This window comes from Geotrypetes seraphini, chromosome 5 (genome assembly GCF_902459505.1).
Source record: "Geotrypetes seraphini chromosome 5, aGeoSer1.1, whole genome shotgun sequence".
NCBI classification, from domain to species: domain Eukaryota; kingdom Metazoa; phylum Chordata; class Amphibia; order Gymnophiona; family Dermophiidae; genus Geotrypetes; species Geotrypetes seraphini.
Window position 1 is genome coordinate 6,230,595 of NC_047088.1, and position 27,863 is coordinate 6,258,457.

Here is a 27,863-nt window from a genome sequence, read left to right on the forward strand (position 1 = left end):
TGTTTTACCTCCCCCCTGTCCAGCAGCACCTTCCTTCTCTCCCTGTCCTACATTAGGCCTCCGTTCCTTTTTCTTCACCCCCCTGTCCATCAGCTCCTCTTTCCTTTTCCCCCTGTCCAGCAGTAGGCGTCCCTTCCTTTTTCTCCCCCCCTCCTCCTTCTTATCCCTATGATACACTTACCTTGCTCTGCCCCTGATCAGAGGCTCCCAACAGCCGCCCAGTTGCACCCATTGGAAAAGTTTCCTCTGCGGCATCCCGCACCCCTCCTGACGCGACTCCCGCTGTCTTTCTTTCTGTCTGTCTCTCCCTGGCCCCCTTTGTCTGTTTGTCTTTCTGTATATCTTCCTGTCCCTGTGTATTTATTCTTTTCTTTCTGTCTCCCTTCCTCCCTCTGTCTGTCTGTCCGAAGCAGCATCCCCTCCCCCTCCATTTCCCTCCCCCCACACCAGTTCCCTGTGCACCTGCCCCTGTGTATTTCTGTCTCCCTTCCTCCCTCTGTCTGTGCAAAGCAGCATTTGCTCCCCCTTCCATTTCCCTCCCCCCACACCAGTTCCCTGTGCAGCAGCATTAGCGTTTCCTCTATCCCCTTTCCCTTCCCACAGTGGCGACTACAAACGCGGGTCCGAGTCCTTTGCCGCCCCCTCCTTCCCTTCCCTTCCCGCGGGTCCGACTACACATGGCGATTCAAGCAGCGTGTGCATCAGTGTTCACACGTTGCTTCGGGTCCTTCTACTGCCCTGATTTACTCTGGCACGTCCGGAGCAAATCAGGGCAGTAGAAGGGCCCGAAGCAGCGTGTGAAGACTGCTGACACGCTGCTTAAATCGCCAGTCGGGCCCGCGGTAAGGGAAGACGGGTGGCGGCAAATGACTCGGGTCCCGGGCAGCGGAAAGTTGCTGGGCTCTTCGGTGGGGGCGCTGAGTGGCCGCGATCCCTCTCCTCCCAGACACCCCCCCCCCCGGAGGAACGGAGATCAAGTTGCCGCCATTTTGAAGATCATTCTGCCCTTCTCCTTGCCTTAGTATATTTTTAAGTTGAAAGACACGGTGGCGGCGGCTCCTCTCAAGATCCCCGACTGCATTGGACTTGTTCGAGAGAGGAGCCGGTAGCATTCACAGTGAGAGGTGGGGGTGAGGAAGGCCGCCGCAACTGTGTAACTTTTTTTTTTATTTGAAAGCCGCCGCGAGCAGGTGGTGACGTAAAACCCGCGCATGCGCAATCGTTTTTTCGCGACAGATCAGGGAACACGATTTTTTAGTGCGCATGTGCAGCCTATCATTTTATTATATTAGATGGAGAGGATGGTAGATGCCTGGCATGCCCTCCCGAGGGAAGTGGTGGAGAGGAAATCAAAAAAGCATGTGATAAACATAGAAGATCTCTAATAAGAAAACAAAGAATGTAAATTAAAGAGCTAAGGCCGGTACTGGACAGACTTGCACGGTCTGTGTCCTATATGTGATGATTTGGTGTAAGATTGGGCTGGGGAGGGCATCGGTGGGAACTCCACTATCTTGGAACTTGAGGATGTTACTGGTCAGACTTTATGGTAGATATCCTGCAAACAGGATGGTTAGTTAGGCTGGAGAGAGCTTGGACGGCAACTTCAGCAGCATTTGGAACCTAGGACAATAGCAGGTGGACTTTACAGTCTGTGACCCAGAAATAGCAAAGAAGAGAAGTTAATTTAATCAGATATTTTTAATGGGTATAACTAATGGGCAGACTGGATGGGCTGTTCAGGTCTTTATCTGCCGTCATTTACTATGTTACTATATATGAGGTCAGACAATTAAATTTGCGAACTCATCCTAGAAAAAGTGCTGCATACCTCATTGCTGAATATGGCCATTAATGCATAGCTTCCCCTTGGGAAACGATGTACCAATGCCAGAGCCTAGTCCACTCTTCAAAGCAATTATGGAACTCTTTTTCTGAAATGGCCATCAGAGCTGTCATCATATTATCCTTGATGTCTGAATGTCATTAAAATGTCTTCCTTTATCTTTGGATAAAGAAAAAAAGTCATCTGGGGCCAGTTCATCTAAGTAGGGCGAGTGTTCCAATACAGTTACATTTCCCCCTCCATATTTGCAAATTCCATATCTATGGACCAGAAATTTTTTTTTCATTTTTCAGGTTATTTTTAGCCCTATAAGCCCCCCCCCCCCCAAGCCTTACCTGGTGGTCTAGCGGGTTTTCAGGCAGGAGCGATCTTCCCACGCTCCTGCCCCGTGCATGTTCGCTCACAGGAAATGGCTTGAGAGACTACGGGAGCTCAAGGCAGCCATTTCATGTGAGCGATCTGCACGGGGCAGACGCGTGGGAAGATAGCTCCTGCCTGAAACCCCTAGACCACCAGTTAAGGCTTAAGGGGGAGGCTTACAGGGCTAAAAATAGCCGGGAGACGTGGGGGATAAGGGCAGAACATGCCTAAATATTATTCGCGGTTTTTCCATATTTACGGGCCGGCTCTGCCCCTAACCCCCACGAATACGGAGAGGAAAGTGTATATGTTTTCTGGCTAAAAACTCCCTCACAGTCCTGTGTGAGCTGGTGAATTATCGTGATGCAAGAGCTAAGAGTTGTTGGTGAAAAATTCAGATCATTTTCATCCAGTTGGTACAAATTCATAATGAACAATCCCTCAGATATTAAAAAAAAACATTAGCAACATCATTTTGACTCTTGATTTAGACTGGCAGAACTTTTTGGTCATGGAAAACTGGTCAACTTCTATTGTGCACTTTAACATTGAAACATAGAAATATGATGGCAGATAAAGGCCAAGTGGCCCATCCAGTTTGCCCATCCACAGTAACCATTATTTCTTCCTCTCTCTAAGAGATCCCACGTGCCTGTCCTAGGCCAAAACCCAAGGAGTAGCAATATTCCATGCTACCGATCCAGGGCAAGCAATGGCTTCCCCTATGTCTTTCTCAATTACAGACTATGAACTTTTCCTCCAGGAACTTGTCCAAATCTTTCTTAAAACCAGCTACACTGTCCACTCTTACCACAACCTCTAGCAATGCGTTCCAGAGCTTAGCTATTCTCTGAGTGAAAAATGTTTCCTCCTATTGGTTTTAAAAATATTTCCTTGTAACTTCGAGTGTCCCCTAGTCTTTGTAATTTTTGACGGAGTGAAAAATCGATCCACTTGTACCCATTCTACTCCACTCAGGATTTTGTAGACTTCAATCACATCTCCCCTCAGCCTTCTCTTTTCTAAGAGCCCTAACCATTTTAGTCTTTCCTCATACGAGAGGAGTTCCATCCCCTTTATCATCTTGGTCGCTCTTCTTTGAACGTTTTCTAGCGCCACTATATCTTTCTTGAGATAAAAAGACCAGAATTAAACGCAATACTCCTGATGAGGTCGCACCATAGATTGATACAGGGGCATTATAACATTCTTAGTCTTGTTAACCATCCTTTTTTTAATAATTCCTAGCATCCCATTTGCTTTTTTGGCCACCGCCACACATTGGTCAGAAAGTTTCATTGTATTGTCTACGATGATACCCAGATCCTTTTCTTGGACGTTAATCCTCAAGGTGGACCCTAGCATCTGGTAACTGTGATTCAGGTTATTCTTCCCAATGTGCATCACTTTGCATTTGTCCACATTAATAATAATAATATTAATTTATTTATATGCCGCCATACAGGGGAGGTTCTAAGCGGTTCACAGCATGAAGAACAATGCATACATTTCAATAAAAACATCTTGATAAAATACAGCAAAAAAGACAGTACATACATTTCAAAAGAATTGCTAAAAATGGAAGTGTAGACCATGCGAATAAAAACATGAGAATAAAATGCAAACATGGTTAAAATTAAGAAAAAAAACATTAAGATACCAGCCTGTTAAACAATCGAGTCTTTAGTAATTTCCTAAAATCTAAGTAAGAAGAAGCTTCTAACATCATTTTTCTGAGCCATATATTCAATTTGGCAGCCTGAAAAGAAAAAGTTTTCTCGAGGAACTTATAACGGCAGGATTTTATGGAAGGATATGTAAATAACTGCACTCTGTGTTTTTATTAGAATGACTCCAAGAAAAGTGAGGAAGTAGATAACCTGGTGACAGACCAAAAGCTACTTTGTAAGAGATGCAAGAAAACTTAAACGGTAAACTAAACTAAACTAAACTAAACCTTAGGTTTGTATACCGCACCATCTCCGCGTGCGCAGAGCTCGGCACGGTTTACAGAGGTTGAGAGGAAAGGAACTACAAAGAAAGGGTATAGGAGAGGGACTGAGAAGATAGGGAGGGGCAGGGAACTAGAGAACGGGAGGTGATTAGATTTTTGAGAAGAGCCAAGTTTTCAAGCGTTTACGGAAGGATTGGAAGGAGCTAGAATTTCTGAGCGGGGATGAGAGGTTGTTCCAGAGTTCCGTAGTTCTAAAGGGGAGGGATGTTCCGAGTTTTCCTGCGCGGGATATACCTTTTATAGATGGGAAAGATAGTTTCAGTTTTTGGGAGGGTCTAGAAGAGAGCGGGTTTGAGGAATTCCAGAAGAGTGGGATAACGGGAGGAAGGACGCCATGTAGAATCTTGAAGGCTAAGCAGGCACATTTATAGAGGACTCTGGAGTATACTGGGAGCCAGTGGAGCTTGGAGAGGAGTGGGGAAACGTGATCGAACTTGCCTTTTGCGAAAATAAGCTTGGCTGCGGCGTTCTGAATTAGCTGAAGTCTAAGGAGGTTTTTCTTAGTTAAGGCTTATATAGATGGAGTTGCAGTAGTCTAGTCTAGAGAGGATGGTGGATTGAACGAGGATGGCGAAATGAGAATGATGAAAGCAAGATCTTACTTTCCTCAACATATGGAGGCTGAAGAAGCATTTTTCTAGACTCCACCGGCAACCAATGCAATTTGTGATAGAAAGGGGTGATATGCTCTCATTTTTTTAAAACCAAAAATGAGGTGAACAGAAGTATTCTGGACTACCCTTAATCTCTTTAGAATTTTCATATAAGCCCCTACATATAAAATGTCGCAGTAGTCCAGAATACTTAAAATGGAAGATTAAATTTCATCTGCCATTTGGACGCCCAGTCTTCCAATTTCCTAAGGTCTGCCTGCAATTTTTCACAATCCACATGCGTTTTAATAATTTTGAAGTTTAGTGTCATCTGCATATTTAATCACCTCACTCGTCATTCCAATTTCCAGATCATTTTTAAATAAGTTAAATAGCACCGGTCCCAGTACAGACCCCTGTGGCACTCCACTGTTTACTCTCCTCCATTGAGAAAAATGACCATTTAACCCTACCCTCTGTTTTCTATCCGATAACCAATTTCTAATCCACAACTGAACTTTGCCACCTATCCCATCACACTTTAATTTTCTAAGGAGCCTCTCGTGAGGAACTTTATCAAAAGCTTTCTGAAAATTTAGATACACTATAATCAACCGGCTCACCTTCATCCACATGTTTATTCACATCTTCAAAGAAGTCAAGCAAATTTGTGAGGTAAGATCTCCCTTGGCTGAACCCACGCTGACTCAGTCTCATTAAATCATGTTTGTCTACGTGTTCAACAATTTTATTTTTTATAATTGTTTATACCATTTTGCCCAGCACTGAAGTGAGGCTTACCAGTCTTTAATTTCCCAGATCTCCCCTGGAGCCCTTTTTAAAAATTGGCGTAACATTGGCCACCCTCCAATCTTCAGGTACTACAGACGATTTTAGCGACAGGTCATTAACAGCAGTTCAACAATTTCATGTTTGAGTTCTTTTAGTACCCTGGGATGTGTACCATCTGATCATGGCAATTTATCACTTTTTAACTTGATTTGGCTTAGTACTTCTTCCAGATTCACTGCGATTTCTTTCAGTTCCTCCACATCATCACCCTCATTTAGTCTTTTCGCTTTGGCCTTATCCTCCCTGAGCGCCCCATTTGCTCCTTGATCATCCAATGGTCCCACAGATTCCCTCACAGATTTTCTGCTTCTGATGTACCTAAAAAAATTGTTGAGTTTTTGCCTCATCGCTTTGTCTACCTTTATTTTAGCTAGCTTCTCACGAACACAACCTTCTGAAGGAGTACTCAAAGATCACATACACGATGCTAAATGGGGCCTCCAGACTTCCCCTTCTATAACAATTACACTAAAACAATATACCTGACTTTCAAAGGCTTTTTTTATATAAATAAAAATGTCACAAATACTACACTAACTATACAATTTATTAGTTAAATACCCTGTGACCATAGTTTCCAAGGTGTTAATAAAGTCTCTGGTTATGACCAGCTTTTATTACTGTAAATTATGATAAGAATTGATGTACTATAATGTCTCAAATGACTTCCAGTGTCCTCCATGACAAATTTTCAAAAGTGCTGGATATAGAAACATGAACTTGATCTGATAAACTTCCTCTTTTCCAGCAAAGCCTCCGAGTAGTCCTGTACAATGGGAATTTTGTGGCCTTCAAAAATAAGGAAGTCGCAGTTGTTGCTTATAACTTTTTAAGAATTTCCAACTTGTGTTGATTGTGAAGCCGCACTATCACCATTCTCGGGCGTTGATCTCTCTTTCTTCCCAACTGAGTCATGCCAACCACAAAGTATCATTCATTGGGAGAGCTGCTTTTAACCAATGTTCCAATTACTACTACTATTACTTATCCTATATAATAAAACCCTAGCCGCGCATGCACACTCCTACCTGCGTGCTTCCATGATCTGTAGGTCTGTACATGCGCAAGTCCCCAGCCTTCTTCCCAGCACCAACCTTGGCCATCAGCAGCGGCGGCTTCTCTCACGAGCCTCTAGCGCTGCTTTAAGCTCCTGCTGCACGGGGCCCACGCCGAGCCATCCGACAGTACCAGCGGCCTCACGCACGGCACGTTAGACGGCGCGGGGACCCAGTGAGAGCAGGCCAGCATCAGCAGACCAGACCTTCCCCACCCGAAGCCCTATGCCCGCTGCTATGCCCCTAAACTCCCACACAGCCTTGGAATCGCTTTTAAAATCTCAGGCGCGAGCGGCGGCTTGCCGCACGCGCCCCAACGCCAAGCACCTTTTTAAAATCTTCAGGTGCAAGCGGCGGCTTGCCACACGCACCCCGACCTCCAAATGCCGAGCGGCGGCTTGTCGCACGCGCCTCGACCTCTAAACCCCCCTGCCGCCATCTATTTTTCCCCCTCCTCCCTCTCAACTGCTCACAGCGTTTAACTGAAAAGCACTGCGCTGTGCTGTCACTGGCCTCACTATCTTCTCTCCACTGCGGCCCGCTCTCTCACAACTTCCTGTTTCCGCTAGGGTTAGCCACAGTGTAGAGAAGACACCGAGGCCAGCAACAGTGCGGTGCAGTGCTTTTCTTTGAGGCAAGTAGATTCCTTGCGTATGCACAGGGGGAGCAGGAAAGGAATGCTGATGGACAGGGGGAGGGAAAAGGAAGGGAACAGGGGGAGCAGGCAAGGGGTGGGTGCACAGGGAAGGGAGGAATGCTGCTGCTTTACAGGGAAGTGTGGGGGAATGCTGCTGTACAGGGAAGGGGGAATGCTGCTGCACAGAGAAGGGGGGGAATGCTGTTGCTGCTACACAGAGGAGGGGAATGCTGCTGTTGCTGCACAGGGAAGTGGGGGAAGGGAAAGGGGGCCAGGGAGCAATCTTGGTTTGCTTTGGGGGGGAGACAAAAGGGGGCCAGGCAGGCATCGCATGAGAATGAAAGACAGCAGGCAGGGAGAGAGACAGACAGAAAGAAAGATAGACAGACAGTGAGAGGGAGAGAGACAAAGAAAGGAAGAAAGAGACAGGGGCAGAGAGAGACATAGAAAGAAAGAAAGACAGATAGACATAATCTAGCACCCGTTAATGTAACGGGCTTAATGACTAGTCACTTATAAAGCGCTGAAAAGCGTATGTAGCACTCTGTTCCTGCTCGGAAGAGTTTATAATCTAATCTAGACAGACAGACATGACATAGAGAGTTGGGGATGCAGAACTCAAGGTGAGAGGAGTTAGGAGTCAAATGCACTCTCAATGTGAACACTGCCAGAGACGGAGGCTGCAATAGGGATTTGGGCAGCTTGTTCATACAGTGCAGCAAGGCAAAAGAAACGGAGTCTGGAGTTGGCAGTTGAAAAGAAGGGCACAGATAGGAGGGACTTATCAGCTGAGCAGAGCTCACGGGGGGGAAGGGGGCAGGGGGAGATAAGTGAAGAGAGATAGTGAGGGGCAGTTGAGTGAGTGCATTTGTAGGTCAGTAAGAGAAGTTTGAACTGTATTCAGAAACGGATGGGAAGCCAATTAAATGACTTTAGGAGAGGAGTAACGTGAGTAAAGCAGCTCTCCTGGAATATGAGTCGTGCAGCCAAATTCTGGATGGATTGGAGGGGAGCGAGATGGCTAAGCGGAAGGCCTGAGAGTAGCAAGTTGAAGTAGTCTAAGTGTGAGGTGATGAGGGCATGGATAAGTGTTTTGGTAGTGTGCTCAGAAAGGAAGGGTCAAATTTTGGTATTATTATAGAGGAAGAAGCAACAGGTTTTAGCGATATGTTGTATCTGGGCGTTGAAGGAGAGAGACACGTCAAAGATGACCCCGAGATTATGAGCAGACAAAACAGGAAAGATGAGTGTTGTCCACAGAGACGAAGAATGAGGGAAGCGGAGAGGTGGGTTTAGATGGGAAGATGAGCAACTCTGTTTTAGCCCTATTTAATTTTAGATGGCGGTGAGACATCCAGGCGGCAATGTTGGACAAGCAGGCTGAGACTCTGGTCTGGGTTTCTGTAGAGATATTTGGCGCAGAGAGGTAGATCAAGTTTCAAGTTTATTAGGATTTTATATACCGTCTATCAAGGTTATCTAAGCGGTTTTTACAATCAGGTACTCAAGCATTTTCCCTATCTGTCCCAGTGGGCTCACAATCTTTCTAATGTACCTGGGGCTATGGAGGATTAAGTGACTTGCCCAGGGTCACAAGGAGCAGCGCGGGGTTTGAACCCACAACCCCAGGGTGCTGAGGCTGTAGATCTGTAGATCTGTAGATCTGTGAGTTGTCAGCATAGAGGTGATACTGGAAGCCGTGGGAGGAGATCAGCGCTCCAAGTGAGCAAGTGTACTCCTAGATTGAGAAAAAGGCTGTGGAGGAGGAACCATCATTGAGTACTCTGAAGGTGCGATGGGAGAGATAGGAAAAAAAAACAGGAGAGGGCAGAACCCTGGAATCCCAGTGAGGACAGCGTATCAAGGAGTAGGTGATGATCAACAGTATCACAGGCAGCAAGCAGATCGAGAAGGATGAGGATAGGGTAGAGGCCGTTGGATCTAGCCAAGAACAGGTTATTGGAAACTTTAGTAAGGACAGTTTCCGTGGAATGCAGCGAGCGAAAGCCTGACTAAAGAGAATCCAGAATAACATGGGATGAGAAGAATTCCAGGCAACAGCGATGTACAGCATGTTCAAGTAACTTGGATAAGAAAGGGAGGCGGAAGATGGGACATGACAACGGCATGTTTGAAGGCATCAAGGACAGTTGCAATAGATAGTGATAGGTTGAGTTAAAAGCAAATGATCTGGCACTGTCTCCAGAATTTCCAAAAATGACAAATTCTCTCTACAAAACTGGCTCCAAGCCTTCTAGTTTTTCTGAGTGTGCAGCTACCAGCTCCTAAAGGGCTTCCAGGCTTGTCCTCATTCAACCTCAGATGTTGAAACACGAGACTAATTCTGTTGTTCTACATGTGGTTTCGGCTACTAAACTCTCTAGGTGAAATAACTGACCCAATAGTTGTTCTAAACAGGGTATAAAGTCTTGAACATAAACTTTTATTTATATACCGCGATACAACGTGAAATTCAATATGGTTAACAAAATAAACTAAACTAAAGACCGTGCATAAGCAGTCAGGATACAAGTACAAACAGCTTAGAAGCAAGACAAGGTCAAGGTTTCAAGGTTTTATTAAAAATTTGATTACTCTAGGAGATTTACAATGCAATTATATTGAGAGGATCAAAATTAAAATAATTAACAAGAACCAAAACAAGGACAGGACCGGCAGATAGGAAACAAGAGGGTAGAGGGTGAAATACAATATTTTAGAAAAGGAAACAGTAAAGGATAACACAAAAGGTTAGGGGACAGTTAGTTGAGAGCTGCCTTTTCATAAAAAGAGTCCTGAATTATGGAGTAAAAGAATCTCTGTAGAGGAAGTTTTTTAATGCTCCTTTAAATTTATCAATATTTGATTCTTCCCTCAGATAAGAGGGCAGGGAGTTCCAAATTTGGGGTGCTGTAACGGCAAATGAAGTGGTACGTTGCATATGAAAAGTTTTGAGAGAGAGAACAAAAAGTAAATTTTGGAAAGAAGATCTTAGAATTCTAGCTGGAGTGTGCGGAATCACAGTAAATTAATACGAAGAAAGCCAAGTAAGTAAACAGCCTGCAGAAACAGTTGAAGCTATAGATAGGGATTCACAAGTGCAAGTAGCAAGGAGGGGGGGTAGGACATAGTAAGTATTAGATGTATCTGTGCAAGGAGCATGTTTGTGAGTGCTGCTAGAGCCAACTACACAACCGCGCTAAGTATAGGCTGTGACATTTTTTCTTCCGCTGGTCATGCACAATCTTTATCTTTTTGGGTGGTTTTTGATTCCATTTGAACATCTACTTTAGCCAAAAATCTGTCCATTTAATCATTATGTAATCCCATTGGTGTAGCAGTCTAAATCTTTAATAAATCAAGTACACAGCTGTCATGGAAGGCCTTAGACCCCGGATATGTTCCTTGCTTACAGCATCATATGATCCCCCATCCATGACCCTTTAAAGCTTCCTCTGAAGAATGCACCTGTTAAACCAGCAGGTTATTTTTCGAATTCTGCAAGCAGAGAAGGTAAAATGTAATGATATCAGATAGCAGGTTGGATTAAGCAGTGTGGCTCCTCAACTACCATGTGAATGCTTTTGGGCACTAATCATATTTCATCTAAGTTGGCCAGATGCTTAAAGAGCTTCCAAAAATACAAACTGCAGAATTACACTGTCTTGCTGGAACTGCCAACTCATGTATTAGTAATGACAATAAATCACTGGTAAATTGAGTGTGTTACTTCATATGTTAGTAGTTATTGCTGAAGAAATTTCACTCACTTGTGATGTCATAAACTACCACAGCAATGGTGGAGTCACGGATGTAGCTGGGAATGAGGCTGCGGAATCGCTCCTGGCCTGCTGTGTCCCAAAGTTGCAGCCGAACCTGCTGGTACCAGGCCCAAAGAAAAGCAGAACGTGTGGGGATGGTGGAACAGGGAAGAAGAGAAGGAAACTTATTTAGCAAAAGCACCAATGTTTGCTAGAATAAATTAAAAGCTAACATTTCTGACTTCAGAATAGCAGTGTTCTGAGAGAAGTCTTACAGCCACATGCTCTGCCCGCTCTGTCCTCAGCTCCTTCCCTCAAAGCTTAGAAAATTGATAAGTAGATGCCATTTGAAGACAGCAGGATACAACTCCTCACTCATGGGCAATATCATTCAATGGATCCTCTACAGAACTTTAAAGTAGCTGAAATATACGCATGTGCACCATCTCCCACCTCTGCTAGTCTATAAGTTTAATGTGAGGGAAGGAGAGAGTGGGTGACTTTTTAAGTGCCAAAGAAATCAAACAGTGTGCAATGAAACCAAAATCAACTAATATATGTAAATGGAAAGTTCAATAACTTATCTGAAGTGCAGACAGTGGTCATATTCAAATTACATCAAAATAAGTGCCCTCCCCCACTCGGCAAGTCACTTAATTCCCCCATTGCCCTTGCTACATTAGAGTGTGAGCCCACCAGGACATATAGGGGAAAATGCTTGAGTTCCTGAATGTATAAGTGGCATATAAATACTTAAATTTCAAAAAAACACACTCAACTCTGCAGGTTTCACATACCAACTGCTCCCAGGGATTTGGGTGGAGACGAGCACAATAGCTGTTTGACAAATTTACAACTTCCTCTTCAAAGTTCTGGCGTCATTTGATTTATTTGGCATTTGTTAAGATTTTTGCTCACTAAATAGTCACCATTGCCTCACAAATAAAATGAAGCGATAAATGATAAAATTTGCCATCGCCCTGTTAAAAAAACCCTCGCACAGAGGCCGACGGTTCCTTTTTTTCCCTCACATATATTACAGAGTTGTCTTTTGATATTGAATTCTTCAACCCAATAAGTGGTGATGAAACAAGCAGACACCCAATCTGTTAACCACCTTGGTTAATGACTGAGGAGAAAGAAGCCATTTGAGCCAAAAGAAAATTCTTCAGAAAGTGGAAGAAGGATCTGACTGAAAATAATTGTGAACAGTACATCTGGCAAGTCGAATGCACGGCGCTAATAAGCAAGGCAAAGAGAGACCATGAAAAGAAGATTATGCTGGAAGCAAAAGCACAAGCACACAGCAAAAATTAAAAGCAAGAAGCCAGGAAAAAAAACAGTTGGACTGCTAGTTGATCAAGGGATAAAAGGGGCTCTCAGGGAAGACAAGGCCATAGTGGAGAGATTAAATTAATTCTTTGCTTCGGTCTTCACTGAGGAAGATGTGGGGAGGTATTGGTGCCAGAAATGTATTTAATTCTTCAGAAAAACTGAAACTAATTTCTAACACTAGAAGATGTAATGGGTCAATTTGACAAACTGAACAGTACCAAATTGCTTGGACTGGATGGTACACATCCCAGGGTGCAGACAGAATTGAAAAATGAACTTGTAGAGCTATTGTCAGTAATTTGCGATCGGAAAACTGGAGGGCGGCCAAAAAAGGGTTCCAGAAGTGATCCAGGAAAGTATAGACTGGCGAGTCTGACGTTGGTGCTTGGCAAAATGGTAGACACTATTATAAAGAAGAAAATGACAGCACATTTATGTAAGCATGGATTAATGAGAGAAAGCCAACATGGTTTTAGTCAAGGGAAATCTTGCCTCAACAATCTACTGCATTTCATTGAAGGGGTGAATGAACAAGTGGATAAAAGTTATCTGGTTGATATCGTGTACTTGGATTTTTGACAAAGTACCTCATGAAAAGACTTCTGAGGAAATTAGAAAGTCATGGGATAGGAGGTAATATCCTATTATGGATTAAGAACTGGTTGAAAGACAGAACACAAAGAGTAGGTTTAAATGGTCAATATTCTCAGTTTGGAAGGGTAAATAGTGGGGTTCACTATCCAAAAAACCCTTTTTGAAAATAGATGCTAAACTCTAAACAAGAAGTATTTATTGAAGAGGAGGAAAACGTCTCAGCCTCTAATCTGCTGCAGTCACTTTTAATGCAGACAGATACAAAATTAGGAGATACCTCACTGGCATAAAAAACCTCTTCCTCCTAAATTTCAAATACCCCTTTAAATGAGATTATTGATACTGTCTGCTTTAAATGTCTTCTTGGTCTTAAATATCTTTAATCAAGATTAAATGAGTCTTTTAAAATGAATCTGAAACAAATCAATCAAATCCAACACACCCACAAAAGCTAGTAAAGTTCAGTCAAAGCCTAAGAGCATGACACCTATTGAGAGTTTCAAAATCTGAGATACGTGAACTTTAAAGCTTTGGTGGGTGTGTTGGATCTGATTGATTTGTTTGAGATTCATTTTGAAAGACTCATTTAAAGGACACAAATTATCCCTACCAACATCTAAGCAGCCTGGAGATGCAAGGAAAAAACACAAATACTAGAAGCCTAAAAATAAAGATAGGAGAGTTTGAAAAGCTAGAAACCCGGTAGAAGGAGGACAATCAACAGGACACTGTTACTGGGGTACAAATTATATTGCAATGATAGAGTAGATTAAATTAGAAGGAAGGGTGTTGCGCTATACGTTAAAGAGTGAATTGAATGAAATAAAATAAACATTCTCCATGGAATCCATATGGATAGAAATACTACATGTGGCGGGAAGGAGTATACAGGTAGGGCTGCTCTACCGTCCTCCAGGACAGAATGAGCAGACAGATAAAGAAGTGTTTACAAGGATTAGGAAAGTTGGCAAATACAGCAACAGTATATTAATGAGCAACTTTAATTACCACATATACACAAAATCTTTATCCTCTTCTATGGAGGTAAAGGAATCGCAATACACAACGCTTGGTGGTGGAGAAAAAAAGATCTCACTCTATATCAAGGTGCTTATCATATCAGCAGAAGCTGAAAGCGAGTAAGCCCTTCAGTCATCATTGGTCATAAACACCTGCAATAATTATACTCCTCTTCAAACAATTTCAACTACACCAATATTGACTGGATAAATGTTACATCAGGGACTGCTGCTATTACTATTGTTGTATAATTTTGTTTTGATGATTGTGTGTGTACTATTTTGTGTGTTTGTGAATGTTTTTACTATAAACCACCTAGGTGTTAGGCAGGTAACAAATGCTTGAAATAAAATAAATAAATATAAAAAATGATTGATTCTTGGAACAACTGGTCCAGGAACAGACAAGAGGGAAGTTATTTAAGATTTAGTCCTTTGTGGAATGAAGGGCATAGGTTACGGTATTAAGTCTGCTGGTAAACAGTGATCATAATATGATCAAATCTGGAGCTGATATCTGGCGTGAAATCACTAAAGAAATCTACTGTAGCGGCATTTAATTTTTGAAAGTGCAACTACAATAAAATGAATAAAACAGCTAAAAAGAAGCTAAAAGGATCAGAGGCAAAATGTTAGGACTTTAAACCAGGCATGGATGTTATTTAAAAATACCATGTTGGAAGCCCAGACCAGATGTATTTCAAGTATTAAGAAAGTAGAAAGAGCAGCAAAAGAGAGCCAGCATGGTTAAAAGGTGAAGTGAAAGAGGCTAGTAAAGCCCCCCCCCCAAAAAAAAAAAAAAATCCCGCGTTTTTCTTGCCTGTTTAGATTGTACGCTTTTTCGAGCAGGGACTGTTTTCTTACTCTTTGTGATTCTGTACAGCGCTGCGTGCATCTGGTAGCGCTATAGAAATAATTAATAGTAATAATAGTAGTAATAGTATGAAAGGAGCAAGCCTCAGGCAACTGGTGTTGGAACCGACAAGGGATCAGGCAATCCTGGACCTGATACTTACCAATGGAGAAAGTGTCACAGAGGTCTCGGTGGGCGACACATTGGCCTCCAGTGACCACAACATGGTATGGTTCAATATCAGGAAAGGTTTCACTAAATCTACTACACTAACCAAAGTCCTCAAATTCAAGGACACAAATTTCAAAGAAATGGGAGACTTCGTTCACCAGGCGCTACAAAGCCAAGAAGAAACCGATAACGTGGAAGACATGTGGTCGACTTTGAAAGCAACCATACAAGAAGCAACAAACCGCTATGTAAAATCAGTAAGTAAACGGCGAAGGAACAATAAGCCACAGTGGTTTACTGCGGAGATCTCAGACCTGATCAAGGAGAAGAAAAAAGCATTCATCTCTTACAAACAATCGGGGAAGCAGGACTCTAGAGCAGACTACCTAACCAAATCAAAAGCCGTCAAAACAGCAGTCAGGGAGGCTAAATTCCTCATGGAGGAGTCTCTAGCAAAGAACATCCAGAAGGGAGATAAATCCTTCTTCAGGTATATCAGTGATAGAAGAAAAAACTCAGGCGGGATTGTACGTCTTAGGAAACCAGACGGAGACTATGTGGAAAAGGATTCGGAAAAAGCCCAACTATTAAATGAATACTTCTGCTCAGTCTTCACCCGAGAAGCGCCAGGGCTCGGCCCTCAGCTACAGACAAGGGTTGGCTCAGTTGACCCGTTTAGTAACTTTGAGTTTACGCCCAGCAGTGTCTACGGTGAGCTGTCAAAGCTCAAGGTTAACAAAGCAATGGGGCCGGACAACCTGCACCCCAGGGTGCTTAGGGAGCTGAGTGATGTCTTGGCGGAGCCACTGTCCGCGCTCTTCAACCTCTCCCTTAGTACAGGCAGCGTCCCGTTGGACTGGAGGACGGCTAACGTCATTCCACTCCACAAGAAAGGCTCAAAGATGGAGACAGCAAACTACAGACCAGTGAGTCTAACATCGATAGTGAGCAAACTAATGGAAACTCTAATCAAACACCAATTAGATAAGATCCTGGATGAGGAGAATCTACGGGATCCCCGACAACATGGATTTACTAAGGGGAGATCCTGCCAATCCAACCTGATCAGCTTCTTTGACTGGGTAACGGGGAAGCTGGATATTGGGGAGTCCCTGGACATCGTGTACCTGGACTTTAGCAAAGCATTCGATAGCGTACCACACCGCAGGTTACTGAGCAAGATGAGTTCTATAGGATTAGGTAACACATTGACGAAATGGGTTGGGAGCTGGCTTGGAGGTAGGCTCCAAAGGGTGGTGGTGAACGGCACCCCCTCTGAAATGACGGAGGTGATTAGTGGAGTACATAAGTACATAAGTACATAAGTAGTCGCCTCCGCCGGGGCAGACCAGAGGTCCATCCAGCCCAACGGTCCGCTCACGCGGCGGCCCATCAGGCATATTGCCTGATCAGCGGTCCCTGACTAATTTTATGCCTACCTCTACACTTATCTCTAAACCTTCCACTGCTCTTATCTGTACCCCTCAATCCCTTTGTCTTCCAGGAACCTATCCAGGTCATCCTTGAAACCCTGTACTGTGCTATTTCTTATCACGGCCTCCGGAAGGGTGTTCCATGTGTCCACCACCCTCTGTGTGAAAAAGAACTTCCTTGCGTTTGTTTTAAACCTGCCCCCCTTCAATTTCATCGAGTGACCCCTTGCTCTTGTGGTTTCTTTCAAATTGAAAAATCTGTCTTTGTCAACCTTTTCGATGCCCTTCAGGATCTTGAAGGTCTCTATCATATCTCCTCTGAGTCTCCGCTTTTCCAGGGAGAACAGCCCCAGCTTCTTCAGTCTGTCAGTGTATGTAAGGTTTTCCATACCCTTAATCAGTTTAGTTGCTCTTCTCTGGACTCCCTCAAGCATTGCCATGTCCTTTTTGAGGCTCAGTCTTGGGCCCAATCCTATTCAACATCTTTATAAGAGACTTGGCAGAAGGGCTTCGAGGTAAAATAACATTATTCGCCGATGAAGCCAAACTGAGTAATGTAGTGGGCAAATGCACAACAGACGAAGATTCAGTGCCCGACAACATGATGCACGACCTACTCCTACTGGAGCGATGGTCTAGGACATGGCAACTCAACTTCAATGCCAAAAAATGCAAAGTTATGCACCTGGGCAGCCAGAATCCATGCAAGTCTTATACCCTTAATGGCGAGATCCTAGCAAAAACGGTAGCAGAACGAGACTTGGGGGTAATCGTCAGTGAGGACATGAAGTCTGCCAATCAAGTGGAGCAGGCTTCGTCCAAGGCAAGACAAATCATGGGCTGCATACGAAGGGGTTTCGTCAGTCGTAAGGTGGAAGTCATTATGCCATTGTATAGATCCATGGTGAGGCCCCACCTGGAATACTGTGTGCAATTCTGGAGGCCGCATTATCGCAAGGATGTGCTGAGACTGGAGTCGGTGCAAAGAATGGCCACCCGGATGGTCTCGGGACTCAAGGATCTACCATACGAAAAACGGCTTGACAAATTACAGCTATACTCGCTCGAGGAGCACAGAGAGAGGGGGGACATGATTGAGACGTTCAAGTATCTTACGGGCCGCATCGAGGCGGAGGAAGATATCTTCTTTTTCAAGGGTCCCACGACAACAAGAGGGCATCCGTTGAAAATCAGGGGCGGGAAACTACGAGGTGACACCAGGAAATTATTTTTCACTGAAAGAGTGGTTGATCGCTGGAATAGTCTTCCACTACAGGTGATTGAGGCCAGCAGCGTGCCTGATTTTAAGGCCAAATGGGATCGGCACATGGGATCTATTCACAGGGCAAAGGTAGGGGAGGGACATTAAGGTGGGCAGACTAGATGGGCCGTGGGCCCTTATCTGCCGTCTATTTCTATGTTTCTATGTTTCTAGTAAAGAATAGAAAAAGGATCCAAATGAAGAAAATAAGAAGTAATATAGGAACTGTCAAGTTAAATGCAAAGCACTGATAAAGAAATCTAAGTGAGAAAATGAAGAGAAACTTTCCAAAGAGGAAAAAATTCAGTAATAACTTTTTCAGGTAAACCTGTGAGGGAATCTGTGGGACCGTTGGATCATTGAGGAGCAGAAGGAGCACTCAGGGAGGATACAGACATAGTGGACTGACTGAATGAATTCTTGGATTTGGTCTTTACGGAATATGTACGAGAGCGAGCTGAAGCAGAAATGGTTTTCAAGGGTGACAATGCGGAGGAACTGATCAACCTGGAAGACATACTGAGCTATACTGACAAGTTAAAGAGTAATAAATAACTTGGTTAGTGATCTGAAACCTTTTGCTAAAATCGTCCATAGTGCCTGAAGACTGGAAGGCAGCCAATGTTACGCTGATTTTTATAAAGGGTTCCAGGAGTGAACTGTGAAATTACAGATAGGTAAGCCTGACATCAGTGCCAGTGAAATAGTGGAAGCTATTATAAAAATAAAGTTAAGAGACACATAATATTATAATGTCTCTGTATCCAATCATGGTGTGTCTTTACCTTGAGTACTGTGGCCGTATTTCAAGAAAGATATAGTGGTATAAAATGTTCAAAGAAGAGCAACCAAAATGATAAAGGGGATGGAACTCCTCTCATCTGAGGAAAGACTAAGGAGGGTGGACTGGGGCTCTTCAGCTTGGAAAAGAGATGGCTGAGGGGGGGGGATATGATTGAGGTCTACAAAATCCAGAGTAGTGTAGAATGGGTAAGAGTGAATCAATTTTTCACTATTTCAAAAAGTACAAACACCAGGGAACACTCACTAAAATTACATAAGAACAGCTGTACTGGTCCATCAAGCCCAGTTCTATTCTCACGGTGGCCAATCCAGGTCACTAGTACCTGGCCAAAACTTTTTTAATTCAAAGAATAGTTAAGCTTTGGAACTTGTTACTAGAGGATGTGGTAACAGCGGTTAGCATGTTTTGTTTTAAAAAGAAAGCTTTGGACAAGTTCCTGGAAAAAAAGTCCATAGTCTGCTACTGAGACATGCATGGAGGAAGCCACAGCTGGAAAATCTATCTGTTGCTATCTATATTACTATTAATGGGATTGCAGAAATTCAAAAGCAATCTCAAATGCTTTCTCTTTAAAGACGCCTATAACTGAAAAAAATCTTTTACATTAGTAGACACTTCCACTCCATTTAACTTTTCCCCCTCTCCTATTGTATTTTCCTTTTATGTTTTCTTATAAGAAATTGTAGCTCTTCCCTTTTTCCCAATGTTTTCCGATTATAAGATGTATAATTAGTCGGTGTATGTCTAATAATTTAAACTGTTTGTTTCCCAGCTATTTTAAATTATTATATACAACGCTTTGTACAGTTGGATAAGCGTTTAATCAAAAATTTAAATAAACTATGAACTTTCTTCCTGGAGAAATTGAATAGGATAAAAATAAGAAAAAATAAAATCAAAGAAACAAAAACATAGAACCAGAAACTTCCACAGATCTCGATACTTTTAACCTTTTGGCCCAGAATAAAGAAAGCAGTCATAAACCAGACCTAGTCGTATTCAGATGACATGCAAGAAAGCCAAGCACATGTCTAACTTGGAAGCAATGGGCAGAAGTGTAACTTTCTCAGAAAGAAAGAAATGAGATCAAATGAGTTTTATTAGACCCAAAGTACAAAAATTCCAAACAAGCTTCAAGATCTGGGATGCTTTCTGCTGATATCAAAGGAATTTTTCTAAATGAACACTCTTCACTTACCGTGCGATCTTCTAGATACATTGTTTTTGAGAGAAAATCAATTCCAATGGTAGCCTAAAAGCACAAAAAAAATGTTTTAGTGTTGATGTGTGAAATGAAAGACTAAGTCACCAGTAATTTAATCCAATTTCAAATCACATTTCATATCTTTAACAAAAAAGGGTAAACTTCACACTCAGTATTCAACAGCTTACAGGTCCAAGAACCATACGAAAATGATTTTAAATTAATTTATAACATTTTATTGACAAATAGATTTCATTTCAAATAGATTCACAATTATAATATTACATACATATTTTTATCATTCCTTCAAAATATATTTGCATATGAGCCAAATCAACCCCCCACCTCCTTTCCCCTACCCTCTCCTATTCACATTGTATTAAAGTAATTACCCTAATAAAACTATAATATAAAATGAAATTTATCATTCCTTCAATATGACCTATTTTAAATTAAATATTGTTGCCTGACTCAGGGAAAATATTTTCAATTTGATTCACCCTGTTGGTTTTTGATTCAATTGCAATTGACACAGCTTTTTAAGTTTAAACATTTTATTTAACCAAGGCAATATCATTTCAAAGATACGAACATCCAATCTATAACATAGCTTTAAAATTAGCTAGAAACATGGATTAAATGAATTACATTTTTAAGGGTGGGCAACGAGGGCTGGAATCCAGTCGGGTTTTTAGGATTTCCCCAATAAATTTGCATACAATGGGAGGCAGTGCATGCAAATAGATCTCATGCATATTCATTGGGGAAATCCTGAAAACCCAACTGGATTACAACCCTTGTTGCCCACCTTTGCTCTAGACATATGTTTGCATTTCAATGTCTTAATCTCTTCCTTCCTCCCTTCCCTCCACCACCATACCATGTACAACATTCCTCCCGCTTGCACCCCTTTCCATCTGTCCCACCCTTCTCTCTACCATAACATCCAATATTTCTCTCTCCTTTCCACCACTATCATGTCCAACAATTTTCCCTATTCCTTCTGCTCCATGTACCTATGTCCAACCATTCTCCTTTTCGCTTCCTTCCCCCACTGGCAGCATCTCTTACCACCCTTCTCAACCGCCGTGGCCCAAGCAGCATCTGTTCTTCCATGCTTTCCCAACCCCCTCCCATTCCATTCAGCATCTGTCCTTCCTGCCTTCCTAACACCATCAGCCCATGCAGCATATGTCCGTCCTTCCCTTCCCAACCACAACCCCAGCCCCCCTTAGCAGGATCCTGTGGCATGACTTCTCTCTCCAGCTCCTGACTCCCCCCTTACCATCTCCTCGGTGTTATAATTTTAAAACTTTGGGCAGCCGACAGTAGTATTGAAGTGAGCCTGCTGTAGAAGCCTTCATCCTGCAACTTCCTGTTCCTGCATAGATAGGACGCTGCAGAATGAAGGCTTTTAGGACAGACTGATGGCAGCAAGCTTATCTCATTGCTACTGTTGACTGGTGCTGCTTGATTCAAGAAAAAAAAAATTGATTCAATTCAGCCCATTGAATCGATTTTTCGATTCAATTTTCCTGCCCAAGTGGGTGTTTTTTCCAAACATCCTGGTGGGTTTATTTTATAAATGGAAACAAACTAGCCTACCACTATAACCATGAAGTGCATCATACTCTACTACCACGGTCTCAGAACTGGAGCCTACGCATGGTATTTATATCACAAACTCGAGTGATCAGCGTAGCAATTTAGCTCCCTGCTCCAATCATTGACCGCTTAGGTTTTAAAACATATAAACTTTAATAATTTAATCTTAAAATATTTCCTGTAGAAAACTTTTTTTTATATATACTTTTAGTTCATTTTATTTTAATTCATTTTATAGAAAACCTCACTATCAGTGCAAATTTCCCCACATTGTATGCACTATTAAGGATTTGAAAAAATGACAAGCTACTTATCTTTAAACGGCGCTTGTCACTGGATATGTTTTTTTCAGCAGTGCTCAAATAGTGGCACAAGCCAGTATTGCACAAGCTGACGCGGCCAGCATTTCGCGGACTCACTGTTTGTCCGCTGCTTCAGGGCCAGCACTGCGGCATTCAATCCTAAAACTATTTTATAGTCTCTTCACCCCCTTTGCCCTCTCCTACCCACACTGGTGCTGTGGTGTAAACAAAATAAACAAACAAAAATGACTTTTCCTTTCTCTGTTAAATTCTAGCTCACATTCGCAGTCTAACACCACCTCTGGCAGGATACACATTTCAAATCTGACATATTGTAATCACAAAACAAAAAATAAAATTAGTTTTTCTACCTTTTGTTGTCTGGTCATTAAACAAATCATTTTGGTCCCAGGCTCTGGTTGTCTTCTGATAACTCGCTTGCCAGGGTCTCCTTTCTTCTTGCTAACCATCCATCTTCCATCTCTGTCCTCCCCCCCCCCCCCCTTCTGTTTCCCTTCCCTCTCAGGGAGGTCTGGCATCTTTCCTTTTTTTGTTTCCATCCCCAGATCCACTTTTTCTCAACTACCCTTTCATCCAGCATCTCTCCCTCCTTCCCCACCAGCACAGGGTCCACCATCTCTCCCTTTCTCTTCCCAATTACCCTCCTATCCAGTATCTCTATCCCCCTCCACACATCCCTTGTTTCCAACTTCTCTCCATTTCTGTTCCTTCCTTCCCTATATCCCATTGTCCACCATCTCTCCTCTGTTTTAAGAGGAATTATTTTTCTCTCCCCCCTCAGTCTGGCACATGCACATCTCTTTGAATCCCCCTTCCCTCTGTGTACTTTTTTACACCACGGACCCCCTCCCCCGAAGGCATGCACCGTCCGTCCCCCCAAAGGCCTGCAAACCCTCCTGGCCTCCCACTCTTCCATTTACCTAATTCCAGCAGCGGAGCAGCCTGCAGAGAAGATTACCTGTGCTAGCGATCTTTGCAGGCTGCCATTGGCCTCTGGAGCTGTTTTCCCTCTGCCGCGGTCTTGCCCCTCCTCTGACGTCAGAGGCAGGATCGTGGCAGAGGAAACAACAGCTCCGGGAGCCGATGGCAACCTACAAAGATTGCTAGCACAGGTAATCTTCTCTGCAGGCTGCTCCGCTGCTGGAATTAGGTAAATGGATGCACAGAAGGCCAGGGGGGAAGCCGGATACCACAGCACTTCCCGACTGACCCTCCCCCCTCACCCTCTAAAGCAGAAGCAGCAGTGGCCGGCCAGCAAGAGGCAGCACTGCCGCTCCTGCTTTAGGGGGCGAGGGTCAGTCACTGAATCGGGAGGCCGATTTTTTTTTTTGTTTTTGAATCGATTTGAATCGATTCACCCGAAGTGAAGCGATGAATCGATTTGAATCATGAATCAGGCAGCAGAACTGCTGACTGCCCAAAGATTTAAAATTACAGCGAATGAGGGTGAGTGGCAACCGGGGCAGACACCACTCCCCCACGCTTTCCCAACCCTCCCCCAATCATATGTGCCCCTCTTCCCTGCCCCTTTCCCTCTTTAATTTTCCCGGCATGAGCAGCATCACAAATTTGCTGCCTGCGTCAGTGTCAGCTCTCCCTCTGACATCACTTCCTAGGCACAGGACCCGGAAGTGATGTCAGAGAGAGCTGACACTGACACGGGCAGCAAGTTCGTGATGCTACTCATGCCGGGAAAATTAAAAAGGGAAGGAGCTGGCACAAAGCTGGCAAAAAAGAGGAAGGGTGCCAGCATCCCCACCAATGCGGCGTTTGGGGCAGTCCGCCACCCCCCCCTTACTATGCTACTGGGTGGGGTGGAGGTAGGTGGGGGGAGTTGGGAGAGCCATAACTGAATCACGAGGAGGTTACATTAGAAGGAAGGACTCTGGCAGAGCAAAAGGCAAACTAGATTGGCGGCGAGGAGGCTCAGAAAAAACTTCAGTGCCACTGCTGATGGGATGGATCGGCAAGTCCGTTTTTTTGGGGGGAAACCCAATTGGTGAATTTATTTGAATCAGATATCGGGCAGCTCTAGTCTGGAGTGTGGAAGATTTAGCAATAAAATGTTCCATCTAGCAGCACAGTGTTCTTCCATGCAAGGTCTGGGGACCAATGGCAGCCTCTGGAGACCTCTGGTGCAGCCCTCAGCATTATTCTGACTTTTTTCTGCTACTTCCTGTCTCTTAAGTTCATGATAGAAAGGGGGAAGGGATGAAAGGATGAGCTACATGCTTGAAGGACATTTCTCAATAGATGAACAGAATGCATTTGGAAATGCCCACTATTTTTTTTTTTTTGAAAATATTTTTATTGAATGAACCAGTCACGAGAAGGACAATCAGCAGCCAAGCCAAAAGATAATAACAGCATAGATACAATAATCAGGCATACAATACAGCTAGGCCAGAGATCATACAGTCAAATATAGCCGTCTCAGGAAAGGTCGCAATTTTCATGTTTAAAACAGAACAACAGGAAAACAAACCTCCCTCCCGTCCCCCGCCCCAACCCCCCCCGTCCCCCCCCCCTTGCATCCTAAGGAACTAACCCAGCTTAGAACGAGTCCCAGCACTCCACATAAGCCACTGATTGCCAGCTAGTGGCATCCTTCTTGCGTTGCCGCTCCCAGACCGCCATTTGGGACATACTAGCTCTCCATTGTTGGAACGTAGGGCACACACTACCCACCCAGTGTTGCAAAATTAGCTTCTTAACGAGCCCTAGGGCCACCAGCACAAAGCGTTGCAGAGGCGCAGAAATACCAGCCTCAGTTAGGGGAGCCGTGACACCAAGCAGCAGAGTCTTGTACGACCATTCCAGGGAGCACCCCAAAACATCCTCCACCTCTTGAAGTGCACGTACCCACAGCGATCCCACCACAGAGCATTCCAAAAAATGATGCACCAGCGTCCCCTTGAGAGCAGGACACCTGGTACAAAAGGCATCAGGCCACAGACCCATAGTGTATCCAACGCTGCGGGTGATATAAGCCCTATGCACGATCTTAAGATGAATTTCATGTAAGGCAACGTTGGGAGTCGCCCCCGCTCCATCCGCAAAGCATTGTGACAACTCAGCACCCGTAACCTCTTCACCCAACTCAGAGCTCCAGCCATCCGCCATTCGGGACAGAAAAACCTCAGCAGGCCTCCAATCTCTCCCCAGTTTGTACCAAGCCGAGAGCGAGTTAAATTCAAAGGAGAGGGAAAGGAAAGCCTTATCCAGCGAGGAAAAGGAGGGCAACTTCCCGGACGGCAGCCGAAGCGAAGAACAATAACTACGTAGTTGTAGATAGAACAGTACGGACCCTGCAGTCCACGCCCAGTGCTCCTGACATGCAAAAAAATCCGGCAGTCGCCCCGAGCCCAGCTCCACAAGCTGGCCAACAAATCGGCACCCGGATCGGCTAGCCCGCACAAAGAAGACATGTGCACCCGCAGGGAAAGCAGGATTAGCCACGAACTCCATGAAAGGGGAGGGGCCCGACGAGCCCCCCACTTCTCTGCGCCACCACCCCCAAGCAGTCCGCAAAGGTCGCAACAAAGAAGCACAAGTGCCAGCCCCGGGTCTCAAGAGATTAAACACGGATACCGGGTCCGCCAACATGGGCCAAAAACCCCTCGGGGCAAACTTAGTCTCCCCTGTGTAGATTTCGTGCACCCAGCGAAGCAAAGCCGCCACATTATAGAGTCGGAGATCCGGGAGATTTACCCCTCCCTGAGACCGTTCTCTAATAAGCTTTGGGTAACCAATTCGCGCCCGTTTAGAGCGCCATATGAAAGAGGAAACAATGCCTTTATATTTCCTAAGATCTCTACATGTGACCCATAGAGGCACCATCTGCAAAGGATAGAGCAGCTTTGGCAAGAGGACCATCTTAAAAAGAGCAACGCGACCAAGAAAAGAAATCGGAAAGTCCATCCACCGCTTGCAAAGCGTTCCAACCGCATCTAGTTTGTCAAGCACATTTTTTCTATATACCACACGAGGATCCGCATGCAAAAACACTCCCAGGTATTTAAGCGTGCCCCCAGACCATTTTAATGGGAAAGAAGGGTCATGGTGAGCCACACAGTGAGAGTGAACCGCCAAAGCTTCCGACTTTTCAAAATTAATACTCAAACCGGAAAACATGCCAAATTGTTGGATAATCTGAATTAGTGCAGGCACTCCCGTAATAACATCCCCCAAAAATATAAGCATGTCATCAGCAAACAAATTGATTCTAAATTCTTGCGTCCCCAGATGTATACCCCGCAATTTTGTAGTGTGCCTGATCTTAATCGCTAGAGGTTCAAGGGCCAGTACGAACAGCATAGGAGAGAGCGGGCATCCCTGACGCGTGCCTCGAGCTAGGGAAAAGGAGGAGGTGAGCGCCCCATTCACCAAGATCTGTGCAGTCGGCTGCTCATATAGTGAACGAACCCCGGCCAGAAAGCTCCCCATGATACCCATCTGTGGTAAAATCCAGAATAGATAATCCCAGAGAACTTTATCAAATGCCTTTTCCGCATCCAGGCTGACAATAAGGGCATTCTCCTGACCCTGGTGTCTCCGGAGCAGCGCCGGGTTCTGAAGTACCGATAGGGCTCGCAAAACATTAGCTGAAGAATACCGCCCTGGGACAAATCCAGCCTGGTCCGGGTGAACCAGACCGGGCAGGACCTTGCCAAGTCGTGCAGCCATAATGGCCGCAAAGAGCTTAATATCTTGATTCAACAGAGATATAGGCCGATAGGACCCCAGCTGGTCTTCCGCCCGTCCAGGTTTCGGTAATACAACAATGTGAGCGTGAGTAAGCCGATGCGGAGGCAAACCCCCCTCACACATGGCCTGACATAAAGCCTGAAAGGGACCAATAATCCTCTCCCCCAGTAATTTGTAGTATTCGGGGCCCAGTCCATCCGGGCCAGGAGCTTTCGCAAGCTTTAAAGCCCGTATAGCTCTCTGGATCTCAATGCCCTGCACTGGAGCGTTAAGTGCATCCCTCTGGTCCTGGGACAACTCAGGGAGGGGAAGGCCACGAAAAAACTCTGCTCTCTGCTCAGTGTCACAGCTCCCCCGATCATAGAGAGCCCGATAAAACTGTACAAAACTCTGTTGGATAGCCTCGGGCGAAGTTGCCTCAGAGCCATCAGGAGCCCAGATTTTGGAAATATGTCGCCTGCGGGCCCTGCGATTAACCAAGGAGGCCAACAATTTCCCTGCCTTGTTGCCCCACCTATGCAAACGGTATTTATACATCTGAATATCCCGCAGGGCTCTCTGTGCCAGTAAATCATTAATTTGACGTCGCAGCTCCACGTAGTGACTCTTGAGGGCTGAGGAACTCTTTCTATGCAACTCCCCCCGCACCTGACCCAACTGACGGGACAGATCCAGCAGTGCCTTATCCTGTGCTTTCCGCTTATGGGAGGTGTAAGCCATAATTTTACCCCTTAGAACAGCTTTACTAGCCTCCCAGTATATCACCTCGGAAACATCAGCAGAGGAGTTATCGGTGAGATAAGAATCCCATTGGTTCGCCAAAAAAGTGCGGAAATCTTTATCCTCATACAAAGTGGGATTCATTCTCCAGCCCGACAAGGTCCTCTGGGGCGCCTGGTGATCAAGAAGCTCCATCCAGACCATGTGATGATCGGAGAGTACTCCATCCTCAATCGTCACTCTACGGACTCCGGACACAAGGGGTGGGGCAACTAGCAAATAATCCAATCTACTGTGTGCTTTATGCACTGGTGAATAGAAAGTAAAATCAGATTCGTCTGGATGGAGCGTGCGCCAAAGGTCCACAAGGCCCAACTGCGAAGCAACAAAGTTGATCCCCTTGTGTTCCCCTTGATGTAAGCGAGGCCTGGGAGGTTTACAGTCAATTAGGGGGTCAGCAGTAATGTTGAAATCCCCACCGAGCACCAGTTGGTACTCAGAAAAGGGAGCAAGGGCAGCAACTAATACAGAGAAAAAACGGTGAGAATACACATTAGGGGCATAGATAGAGCAAAAAACATATTTCGTTCCCTGAAACACCCCTGCCCAAATTACATACCGACCCTCAGAATCCGAAATCATTTTGTGCATAGTACAGGTATGTTTCTTATGGAAAAGCACAGCTACACCCCGCTGTCTGTTATTAAAGGAAGCA

At 44.4% G+C, this 27,863-nt stretch overlaps 1 protein-coding gene across 3 annotated transcripts in view; it reads right to left on the bottom strand.

Moving 5' to 3' along the window:
* The window catches only part of RAB41 (RAB41, member RAS oncogene family), an 87,785-nt gene that overhangs the window by 46,374 nt on the left and 13,548 nt on the right, over positions 1-27,863 (bottom strand). For all 3 annotated transcript variants that reach the window (XR_004539396.1, XM_033943929.1, XM_033943930.1), the window contains exons 3-4: positions 19,788-19,841; positions 11,128-11,233 (exon numbers count right to left, since the gene is read on the bottom strand). Coding sequence is in view for 2 of the 3 variants with exons in the window: in XM_033943929.1 (XP_033799820.1) it covers positions 11,128-11,233; positions 19,788-19,841 (160 nt within the window). In the remaining variant the exon portion in view is untranslated. The remainder of the gene's footprint in view (positions 1-11,127; positions 11,234-19,787; positions 19,842-27,863) is intronic.